This window comes from Periplaneta americana, chromosome 2 (genome assembly GCF_040183065.1).
Source record: "Periplaneta americana isolate PAMFEO1 chromosome 2, P.americana_PAMFEO1_priV1, whole genome shotgun sequence".
In the NCBI taxonomy this organism is placed as follows: Eukaryota; Metazoa; Arthropoda; class Insecta; order Blattodea; family Blattidae; genus Periplaneta; species Periplaneta americana.
In genome coordinates this window covers 187,827,881-187,840,297 of record NC_091118.1, presented here as the reverse complement: position 1 = coordinate 187,840,297, position 12,417 = coordinate 187,827,881, and the positions used below count along the sequence as shown (strand labels likewise).

The 12,417-nt window shown below is 34.8% G+C and overlaps 1 protein-coding gene across 4 annotated transcripts in view; it reads right to left on the bottom strand.

The window, feature by feature from the left end:
- Nucleotides 1-12,417, bottom strand: part of Asap (ArfGAP domain of ASAP) — a 293,797-nt gene that overhangs the window by 52,640 nt on the left and 228,740 nt on the right. For all 4 annotated transcript variants that reach the window (XM_069819152.1, XM_069819153.1, XM_069819154.1 and 1 more), the window contains exons 7-10: nucleotides 10,057-10,284; nucleotides 6,861-7,107; nucleotides 4,961-5,141; nucleotides 1,049-1,348 (exon numbers count right to left, since the gene is read on the bottom strand). In XM_069819152.1, coding sequence (XP_069675253.1) covers nucleotides 1,049-1,348; nucleotides 4,961-5,141; nucleotides 6,861-7,107; nucleotides 10,057-10,284 — 956 coding nt within the window. The remainder of the gene's footprint in view (nucleotides 1-1,048; nucleotides 1,349-4,960; nucleotides 5,142-6,860; nucleotides 7,108-10,056; nucleotides 10,285-12,417) is intronic.

Genomic DNA, 12,417 nt, shown 5'->3' with positions numbered 1-12,417 from the left:
AATAATTATTATTTATTTATTTATTATTAATATTTGTGTGCTGAACAACAGTCAGAGGCCAATTATAGTTCAGCACAATACACAAACAGAAGATACAAAGGTGCAGAAACAAATAAATAATATCTTAAATAAACAAAAACATACATAAATAAAATTGAGAACAAGAACAGTAAATACTACTAATCAAAACGAAATTATACCTTAAAAGGATCTAAATTGTGCCCATGCAAATTGGCATATTTTATGCATCTACAGACTGGAGAAAGTGATTTTGAATTTCTGTTATAAAAAATTTTTTGAAATCTTATACCTTTTGTAGGAATACGAAGGCTGATATTGTGTTTATGATAGACTCACAATCAATATCACCCTTGATAACTTTGGAAAAAAATTGATAATCAAGATTTTGACGTCTAGAATAAAGGCTACAACAGTTAAAATATTTACAGGTAATCTCATAGTTAAAGTCAGAGGAATTGGGTATAAATCGAAAAGCACATAAGGAAATAAATTTTCTTTGAATATTTTCCAATTTAACCGAATCAGTTGAAGTAATGGAATTCCAGGCTACAGATGCATATTCAAGTTTAGATCGAAAATAATAATAATAATAATAATAATAATAATAATAATAATAATAATAATGATGATGATAATATATTATTATTATTATTATCATTATTATTATTATTATTATTTCAGTACGTAGCAATGTGATTTTACCCTCTTTGGTGATATTTGGTATTAGTTGGCAACACTGAAGAGACGGCCAAATTAGACTTTTAGGAACTACACTTACATGATCCTCACTATAATGAATATTGTAAATGGAATGAGTATTTTAATCCTTCAAAGTAGGTAAACACAATATTAGTGAACAGCAAACTAAGAGAAATGTCAAAAGTAGTATTTTCATATGCTGATACCCGTCCCCAAAAGTTATGAAAAAAATCTGGTAACCTTACTTTAGTTGGATCTGAGCCAGTGAACTTATGCAATCACGACCGATACTACACCACCAACGATGACGTTTGGGAAAGACACTCACCAGTTCTTCACAAGTGTGATGCCCTCGTTCTTGCGCTATATCTAACGGTGTTTTGTCCTGAGCATTACGTAGTGTAGGATCTGCTCCACTCCGCAGGAGCAACTTCATGCATTCTGCTTTGTCGTGCAGTGCACATAAGTGAAGAGCAGTATTACTGCCAGAGCCTGTGCTGTCCGATGAAGCCAGAGTCGCCCTGTCCAACGCCTGCGTTGGCATGTTCTGAACCAGGAAGTCCACGAGATGTAGGGAATTCCCCATCTCACGAACCACAGCCAAATGAAGAGCAGTCTCTTCAATATCCTGCAATTCAATTCAATTTTGTTACAAATTCTGTTGTTCTTCGTGAAAAATAACATTCAGAAACTCATATATATATATTTTCTGATAGTCACCTAACTGTAATTCCTATAGTAAATGATATAAAACCATTGATATGGAATCTTCAGCCTTACCAAGTAATGGTAATAAATAGCAGAAAAAAAACGGCAATCTTCTTAAAACTTAATCACTAAAAAATACCAGAACCATTTTCTGGCTCACTCACTATTGAAGAGTCCACTGCAAGAATGATGGATGTCACTTTCTTGTCAAAAATGAACCAAGACTGTCAATGCATAGCTTAAGACATATAGAATGTACATAGAGAATTATATGGCATTAACACTGATAGTCATTGTCCAGTAATGATTGGAAAATCACAGTTAAGCTTTGAGCACTAAGCATTTCAAACTTTCAATTGCTTCTCCTGAAAAATGTATTCCAAATGACATCCATCATTCTTGCAGTGGACTCTTCAATTCACAGCTCTCTTATGTCTCGAAAACAAGCGAAAAATATTACAGTAAAACCTCGTTTTAACATTCCTGTTTTTAAGGAATAATCTAGTAAGTCCCAAACAAATTACCATAAGAATAGTGTAATTAATTCCCGGTTTTAAGGAAACCTGGTTTTAAAAAAATCCCTCTTCTAGGGAATTCTTTTCAAGTAAATTTTGTGATAATGAAGCCCGAAATATAGGCTTTACTTTCAATAATCAATAGTACTGGCATATTTGGTAGTGCATCTAAATCGATAGTAATGTGGTGCCATATAGCAGCATTATTCTTTATCATTCTTTATGGTCTTGCTTTACATTGCTTTCACAGAGTGGTTGCTTTGCTTGCTTTGTTCTTGCGTGTTGTGTGGATCCCATCTCTTAATATTTTTTGTTAGTTTATGCTATTTATGTAACGTTATAATGGCGACTAAAACTATTTCCAACTAAAGATTGAAGTAGACATAAACAAAACCGAAATGTATTACTCCGCAATCGCAAGCTAGCTACCAAAGCAGCCACCAGGGCACATTATTTTCAGCAAGTGAGCATGCAGGGCAGCCACCGTCTGATATATTGCAGACATTTCAACACATTCATTGAACTAACCAGTAAAATGCTCACAGAGGGTTAATATTTATTATTTCTCTACTGGGAATAGTGGATTTTCATTTTCTGTAGATTCGTGATTAAATGTTATTCTTTGAAGAGTGGAGAATTTCTTTAATTCTACAGAAATTTATTTGAGGTTGGCAACACTGAATCTCGCACTGTGTTATACCAGCTGTGCTGATGTGCTCTGTGAAGCTGTAAGTCACCTTGGGAGGGATTTAATGCCTATTACGCATGCGCGTTGCCATAATACACGTTACAATGATTTAACACGCAATGTCTGAAACTACTAATATAAACATGTTGTTTAAATCGTAAGAAAGTGTTCTTATAAGCATGTTTAATTCACTCGTATTCCATGTATATTATACATTTTATTATTTTGGAAGGAACTATTTTAATGTGAGGAAGAAGATGACAAGCATGAGTTTGGAGACGTTGTGCGTCCAATAGCCAATCAGGAACCATTATGCCACGTGCATTTATTTACATTTACTTCAATCTTTAGCTGGAAAGAGATTAAACGAAAGAAATTAACTATCGGACAGAAAGTGAAAATAGTAAGGGATGTCGAAGCTGCCTCACCAATTGAAAAGTTAGAAAATATTATGTACTTACTACATGCCTTATAAAAAATCATGGGTAAATGATGAAAGTTTTATTCATCTGTAATAACATAATGTTAAACAAAATTTTCGACACACTTCTAGAGACCCAGTGGGCTACAGTATGTGTTGCTGCTTAGTCAACTGTCCAAAGACAGGTTTGAAACTCGTAACTGACATCAATAAGGCATCATTAATGAGGTAACTAAGCCGGGAGATGATGGGATAAGGTAGCCAGTTCCTTTCCCCCTCCATTGCATACATCACTCATCAGAAGTAATTGCTAAATTACTATAACTTGGTTTAAGAGACCATTACTTGCTTTCAGTCATCTGATGACTCAGATTAAAAATAGAATATATGAAAATCAAAATCTTTGTGCTAGTAACCCTCTTATTATACATACAATAATTGTTTGAATTAATAATAAGAGTCCTATTGCCAATGGATGTCTTATTTGCGTGAAAAGTAATCTTGCAGTTAATTTACACTCCTCAGACTTCAGAAGTACGAGGCCTGTCTAAAAAGTATCCGACCTTTAGCCAGAAAAAATATTTCAAATACCTGACGGGGTTGGGATCCTAATCCCCTTCAAAGTAGGCCCCTTGTGCTTGCACACACTTAGCCCACCGATCCTTCCACTGCCGGAAACACCTCTGGAAGTCTTCTTTTGGAACGGTGTTCAGCTCCGTCGTCACGTTCCGCATTATCTCTTCTCTACTCTCAAAACGGGATCCTTTCAGTGGTGTCTTCAATTTTGGAAACAACCAGAAGTCGCAAGGAGCCAGGTCTGGAGAGTAGGGAAGTTGGCGAACGGTTGTAATTCCATGTTTGGCCAAGAAAGTGTGGATCGATTGGGATGAATGTGCGGGGGTGTTGTCGTGATGCAAGTGCCAGTTGTTCGCCGTCCACATGTCTGGTCTTTTGCGCCGAACTGCATCACGGAGTCGCCGGAGAATATCGTGATAGTACTCCTTTGTCACTGTTTGTCCTTCCGGTGCGTATTCGTGATGCACAATTCCACGGACATCAAAGAAAACAGTCAGCATCACCTTGATTTTACTTCGCACCTGCCGCGCTTTCTTCGGCCTTGGAGACTCGGGATGCTTCCATTGCGACGACTGTCTTTTTGTTTCTGGGTCGTACCCGTACACCCATGACTCATCTCCAGTTATCACGGTGTTCAGAAACCCAGGATCAGTGTTGGCGGTGTCCAGAAGTCCTGTGCAACGTCACGACGGAGGTCTTTTTGTTCCGGGGACAACAACTTGGGCACGAATTTCGCAGCCACTCGGTTCATGTTCAAATCATCACGCAAAATTGCATGTGCAGAATCTTTACTCACTCCAACCTCTTCGGCAATCTCCCGCACGGTCAAACGACGATCTGCCATCACCAAATTTCTCATCCTCTCAACAACAGCTGCACTCCGAGCAGTTTGGGTCCTGCCACAACGCTGCTCACTCTCCACTGATGTGCGGCCATCTTTGAATCGGTTGAACCACTCCTTAATTTGTGTTACACCCATCGCATCTTCCCCAAACACCTGCTGAATCTTACGAATTGTTTGACTTTGAGAATCACCAAGCTTTTGACAAAATTTGATGCAGTATCTTTGCTCAATTCGTTCAGTCATCTTGCGAGAAAACTAAATCCGACAAACACTTAGAACAGCACATTACTTGGCGACCACCAGCCAGTGACTGGCAAAAGCGAATGCGGTGAAAAAATTCAAGCATGCGCATTACGGTTCCTCCTTCCACCGTGCGCGGTGGCGCTGCCTTAGAATCACTACTTTGCGCGGGAAAATGTAAGGTCAGATACTTTTTAGACAGGCCTCGTATACAAACAATCTACAGTATGTGAAGCTATATTACTTACACTAGTGGGCAAAGGTGCTGACAAGTCAACTCCTTCTGCGAACACTTCTAGTAAGTGATATAAATTTTTGTTGTTTACTGCATGTTCCAGATCACTTAGAAGGTCCCGTTCATCTGCGCATGTCCGTGAAGCAAACTTCTTTTCCACATATTTTGCACGGATGAACTCGTATCTCTCCTCCCTGTCAATTTAAAAATATGATACTGTTTTATTTAAATTTGAGAATAACTATTTATGCAACAAGTTGCGAAATGATAGCGCTTTAAGCACGAAAAGTGAAGATTGCCCACAAATCCGAATGGGAAGTGAACAACTTGACAAGTGCTTAAAACGCTTGTTTCGCACATGTTTCACACAAGATTTTTAGACAGTCGCTCGAGAATTCCTAATGTATTTATATTGTTGATTCGTTCTCTCGCAATGGCGAACTTCTGATTTTTTAAGGACGAAAAAGAATGACATTTGTATGGAAAGAGATAGATTTCACGGCCTTCGGATATGTAGTAGGCTATGGTGATTGTTTTGCTGTTGTGAATATTTATAATAAACAAATATATACATTTTGATTACACAACTTTTAACACTGTATTACTTCGGAATATGTAGGATAAGAACATTCTTGTGTTAAATTTTAACGTACCTTGTTAACATGTTTCGACCTATTTTTTGTCATCTTCAGAACTGGTCGTTATTGGTTTCGGCGCCTCTTGTTTCCTGTGTGGGTGCGTTCGTAGTGTAGAGTCAAAGAATGTATGTGTTTTGAAATTGAGTTGTGTGTTGAGAATATCGTTGGGGTGTGTTTTCGTGTGTCTGTATATTTCATATTGTTCTAGTGTGTAGAGTTTCTGGCTTTTTGGTTGGATGTGCAGTATTTCCATGTCTGTGTTGATGTCTCTGTAGGTGTGGTTGGCATTTGTGATGTATTCTGCATATGTGGAGGTGTTTTGTAATTTTGTTATGGCTGTGGTGTGTTCTTTGTAACGTATTTGAAATGATCTGCCTGTCTGTCCTATATAGAAGTTGTTGCAGGTGTTACATTTGAGTTTGTATACACCTGTGTGGTTGTATTTGTTTGTTTGTGTTGTTTGTGTGTTGAGATGTTTTTGTAGAGTGTTATTTGTTCTGTATGCGATGTTGTAATTTAATTTCTTGAAGGAGGGTGCAATTTTATGTGTGTTTTTGTTTTCGTAGATGACCCAAAATAGATCGAAACATGTTAACAAGGTACTTTAAAATTTAATACAAGAAAGTTCTTATCATACATATTCTGAAATAAACAAATAGTTGAAATTTATGTTTTCAATATTTCTAATTAGCATGCTTAAAAGTACTTTTAGGCACGGAAATTTACTTTTAAGCACGCTAATTTATGGATGCGGAAATCAATGACTTTTCGATACTAAAATGAGAATCGGAAAAGTCGTCATTATGAATCGACTGTCTAAAACAACATTTTAATAACTAAAATAAACAACATATATAAAAATCTGCATTATGTGTACAAAGTTCGAATAAATTTCTTTTTGACAAAGATTAATAATGTTGATCTAAAAGAGGGAGAAAGTGATGGTGCATGGTTTAGACTTTTTTCATTGCTGTTAATGAATAAGGAAGGGTCAGTTCCACAGACGACTTCAATGAGTAGGATAATATTCTCAACCCGTTTCACCCCATTTTTCACTTGAGGATGAAGACAAAGTCAATCTTCGAGGAGGATGAGGAAGAGGAAGAGGAAGAGCAGAAGGGGCAAAAGGACAGAAGGGGAAGAAAATGAAAGAAGACATTATTGGGAGAAGAATAATGAGAAGTGAAAGAAAAAGGTAACATGAAGTAGGTGCAAAATTTCCTTGTAGCAGTTACAAATCTGAATGTACATGCTTAACATTACACGAACACTTACATTGTACTGTTTGGTGTGAGTTTTGTGATGTGCAGCGTAGGGGTGAGTTTAGATACATGCAGCATATACTCCATGACCTCATTGAAAGCGTTATTAGTCATATGTCGAGCCAGCAAAAGTTGTGATGTTCCGATGTTATCTAGAGTGAGTGACTGTATGCGAGAAATATGAACACCAAGGTCTCGGTGGATTCCAGAACACTCTATACACACGATGATTCCAAAATTTGTAGACAACCACGTTGCATCTGCAAAAATACAATTACATTTCTATGTAAGCATATAATGAGTATAAATTGTATTTGTAGTTTGTAAGCTTTTCAGCTTTTACATATTTCTTAGAAGTAACTTGGAAAGAAATAATAGTCATCGATATCTCAGTATATGTGCGTGTGTTGTTTGTATCTTTGCTTCCACACCAGCGTACAGTAACATTATGTAGCCTATGTATGCATGAATGCTTCGTTGAAGCTGAACATTACTGAGGTCCATCAGAGCCATCTTCTCTTTCTCTGGTAGCAACACACAATTTTGCAATACAGTAAGACTTCTATTATCCGTGGTAATGAAGGGAGTAGACTGAACGGTTAATCGAAAAAAATCGGATAATCTGTACTATAAAAGATTTTCGTAAATTTAGTGAATAATACTTATACTTTCGTAATTTTCTGTATGGACCTGTATTCAACATGCTAGGTAGTGGATCAGAAATTTGCTGATTTAAGGGGAGAGGATGGTATTTTATGGTGAAAAATTAGTAAATTTTCAAAAAAGAAAAAAAAAAAATTTCTTTAAAATAATCTGTGATATGTGTGGAATGCATAGCATAACATTTTGTGGTATTTCTGCCCTTAGCGGATGTTGAGTCGCCATTTTTAAATTTCCTGCGTTATGGATTTTTAAATCACTCGCCCACTTTTATTATTGTTTCTGGTAAATTAAATTTTCAAAAAAAAATTTTTTTTCTTTAAAATACCCTTTGATATATGTGGAATGCATTGCATAACATTTTATGGGTATTTGTGCCCTTATCGGATGTTGAGACGTCATTTTTAAACTTCCTGCACTATGGATTTTTAAATCACATGCCCACTTTATCGGTTTGCAGTAACTTAATTTTTTTTGCTACATTGTCAGACAAAAACGGATATAACTGAACTATTAAAGATACATGCATGAAATTTAGAACGCACATTCTTTAGCCTATTAGGAAACTTTTCTCTAGAACAGAATTTTGTTAATTGATTTCATTTTAAAAATACGTCCGTTTGTTTGCAAGAGAGGAAATCAGAAAATTGATATTCAATTTTAATTATTTATTTTACAAACGTAGGGACTAATATCAAAATTCTGTTACAGACAGTTTGTAGAACATACTTTTGCAAATAAATTGCAAAAAACTGTTTGAATCTATCTTTAAAAACGGTTTAGATATATCGGTTTTAGTACAATGCTGCATTGGGTATATTTTTTTTTAATATTTTACACCAAATAGGAAAAAAGTTTAAAAAAATACCATCCTCTCCCCTTAAGTCTGGTTGTCAACAACAGGTTTTTAAGTGTAAGGAAAGTCCTTGTAATGACTGTCTGTGGAAAGATAGGAATAGTGGACGTCTCGTGTTGTAGATTTACATACTTTATATACTTTATCCTTGATTTTTATTAAATTGCACACAGTTGTGATTCCAGTCTCGTATTCTGAGATGAGCCACGGTTCATTGTTCCCCAAATCACTCAGCTATTTGTACTTTTTTTATACCTAGAATAATACTATTTCTTTTGATACTTGTGAAAGACATTTTATATTGAAATTATACAGTACAACAACTAAAACAGTAGACCATATTGTGTAAAGGTAAAGTCTTGTAGTAAGCCTCTCTACAAAAATAACTTGCTAATATAATGTACATTACCTACTTCATGTATTTCTGTAGCAGAAAAAAAAACGCGAGAGAAAGACAAGTCGGATAATCCGTCAATCGGTTAATAGAGAAACGGATAATCAGGGTTCTACTGTAACAGCAATTAATATAAATGATCACACGGAAAATGGACTACTTTTTTTCTATTATCCAATTTAATAAACCCTATTTCACCCTGGGGTATATTAGGGTTATAGTTGGCATCAAAATACATATTTTATAACCAATAAACAATAGTAAAATTATAATATAAAATTGTGGTCACAGTTACAATTCACATGAATTATGTAGAAGAATGCACCTTAATGAAAGAATGGATCCTGTTAAAGATTAATGAGATGTTTGAGGAATAATCAATGCAAAAGATATACAAGAATGTCTAACCGTTTCAGAGTAAATACACGACTTTAAAAATATAATCAATAGTAGATTAATATAACAAAGTCTGACTTTCACTTTCAAATTAATACTTAATTCATGAACAATGGAACAGTTAAGAGTAATAAAAGGATATTACGAGCAATGATTTACGGTTACAGGTTACATACGTGATTCAGGAACAAGTACAAGTAATAGACTTGTCATTATATAATATTGGTGAGTATTTTAACTCTATATAGTTGTATAACTTTTAAGGAGAATTGTCCATATGATATTATATAATGTAATTATTTCATTGTATGTAACTTATGAACTTATTGCTTACTTGTAAATCATGACATTTTCCTATGCTGCATTGTACAGTCTTTGGAATGAAATGTTTAAAATAAAAATAAATATACAATAATTGAAATAATAAGACAAGTAATGGCTTACAACTAACGAATAACGAAATTCTTGAAGGGCAATATATAATAGTAGGGGCAATACAAAAGATTTAAAAACAAATGTAAACAGTAAAGGAATAGTAGAAAAATTGACTTAAAATTACAAGTTAAACACATTCTTTTTAAAGCAATAAGTAACAACAAAGAGATGCTAATATCAATACAATGACTGTAGTTACAGATGAAACACATTATTTTAAAAACAAACACGCAAAGGATCAATAGCTATTTTCAGGCATTATATACATGGACCATGTCTTTAATTTACATCTTTTTGACGTTACTTCGTATATTATTTTGTGTTTCAATCTATTTAAATTTGTTATTTTTCACTGTAACAACAAAAATATGTTTCATAAAGCCTCAAGGCATTTCTCTACACTTTCTACATATCTAAATAATGCATTCTCTATTAGCAGTGTTAAGTGAACTTCTTCACGAGTCTTACCATTCTGGGAGTTGCAATCACAACACCTGTCATTGCCAGGCAGTTTCTGTACATAACGTATGATGGCTTGTTGCAGTTCAAGCAGACTAGGATTCAGTTTACCACCGCCAGACTTGCCACTGTCGTCGAACGCCCTCATCAGTGCGCCTTCCTTGCAGTTCACCAATACCGACATCCAGGCACGCTGATCTGCTTCATCTTCTGCTTGGAAGTGGTATGTTCTGTTATCTGTAAAGAAAGACGACAGTATAGAGAACAATCGAACTAAGAATAGACGTAAATGGTCAATGAATGGTAACCTGAGCCAGAATGTTAAAAAATCTACACAGGTGGATGTGAACTCGAGCTTCAGAATAATAGTCAATAGAAATAATTCTGTAAGAATCTGCCTGTTACAAATCAGGTGGCAAAGAAAAATATATACAGTAGAATCACAATTATCCATCACTTGATTAACCGTTCTGTGGATTATTTGTCATTCCAGAAAGCAATCACTTACACTGCTCCCTTCTATTCTCTGAATTGTGCTTACAACATTTGCGTAACTTCACCGAATATGTAACTTTCGTTCGATTATCCGTCAAAGTTAAATAAACATTTTCACTCCCTTCGAACTATCATAAAAATTTCACTTCACATCCCTTGCTGGAATATTTCTTAGTTATTAGTAAGCTCAGAATGGACAAAAAAAAAAAAAAAAAAGGATTATGAAAGTGCAGAAAAAAATAAAAGACCGTTTAAAGCATCTTAAATGGCAACCGACAGACTTAAGTCAATTAAAATTGATAATACAGATTATCCATTATTTCGATTAACATTTCACCATCCCATCCATTAAAACAGATAATCGAGGATGTACTTATCAGAGAAATAAAAATAAATAAAATGCACTGACTAATTTCTACAATAGGTCTAACAATTTTAATAAGGCAGCAACAGAACCAAATCATACGTAACAGATCACCAATTTATGAAATTTATGAGCTAAATGACAGATAAATGACCAAGGGCATGGTTATCAGGAGAAAAATAAAGAAGGAAACTTGCGAATTCGAAATGGGGTAGTAAAACAAGTGGACAGCTTCAAATACTAGGTATGCACTATAAATAGTAATGTGAGCTGCTGCCAGGAAGTCAAAAGGAGCCTCTGGAAAAGAACTAACGAAGAAACTAGTGAAGTGCTTTCTGTGGAGTATTGCAGTGAAACACCTGGCCTTGGGGAGAAAACTATGAATGAATGAATGAATGGACGAATGAATGAATGAATGAATGAATGAATGAATGAATGAATGAATGAATGAATGAATGAATAGTTAGTATGAGGTAACTAATTTTTCTATATTTGTGTATCTACTGTGTAGATCTGCATGTGCTGCTTGGTGATGAAATTTTGATAATTAATTGATGAACTAGTGGACTTACTCGTGTTAAATATGTAATATTCGTCCGGCTTACAGCTGTTTCAGTGCATCACGCACCATCATCAGAGCCTACTAACAGGCTAGTAGGCTCTGATGATGGTGCGTGATGCACTGAAACAGCTGTAAGCCGGACGAATATTACATATTTAACACGAGTAAGTCCACTAGTTCATCAATTAATTATATTCAAGTGTTAAAAGTGGTGTACGCAAGATTCAAAAATGAAATTTTGATATCTGAACAGCAGCAGCAGCAATAATAATAATAATAATAATAATAATAATAATAATAATAATAATAATAATAATAATAATAATAATGTGCTTTTCTTCTAGAGAAAAAGGTGGTGGAACTCTGTGTAGAATATAATAGCGGACAGGGAGATAATTACTGTAAAGTGCACGGGAATTTTGTCGTTTTTAACCTCAATTTCGTCTAACTTATAACTTTCAAGGGCTAAGCGAAATTTAAATGAAAACATAATATTGAATAAGGAAGCACAACAAAATAAAAATTTTTCTCAATTTTATTGGGAAGCAAGAAGAAAAATGGGTTAAATGATTACAAATTGCGGCCATTAGAGAACAACAACAACATAATATTATTAACACATTCTTCGGTTTCATGATGGAAAATGCAACAGAAAGGTGCTGGAATGCCATTCTGGCACGTCCCACTAGGAAAAAATCACTGATGATGATGATGATGATGATGATGATGATGATACATAATAATAATTAATAGTATTAATAATAAAAAATAATAATAATGACAGCAATATGTACAATTCTCAAGTTTTTACACCCTCCCAAGATCATTTATTTTAACCTATTTCCATGAAATGAAATGAGAGCTGTTTTGCTAATAAACTGACCGATAAACTCATCTTTAATAACCTTGTTTGTGCACTTTAAGTGTAATTATAGAAGTTGTAAAAGCA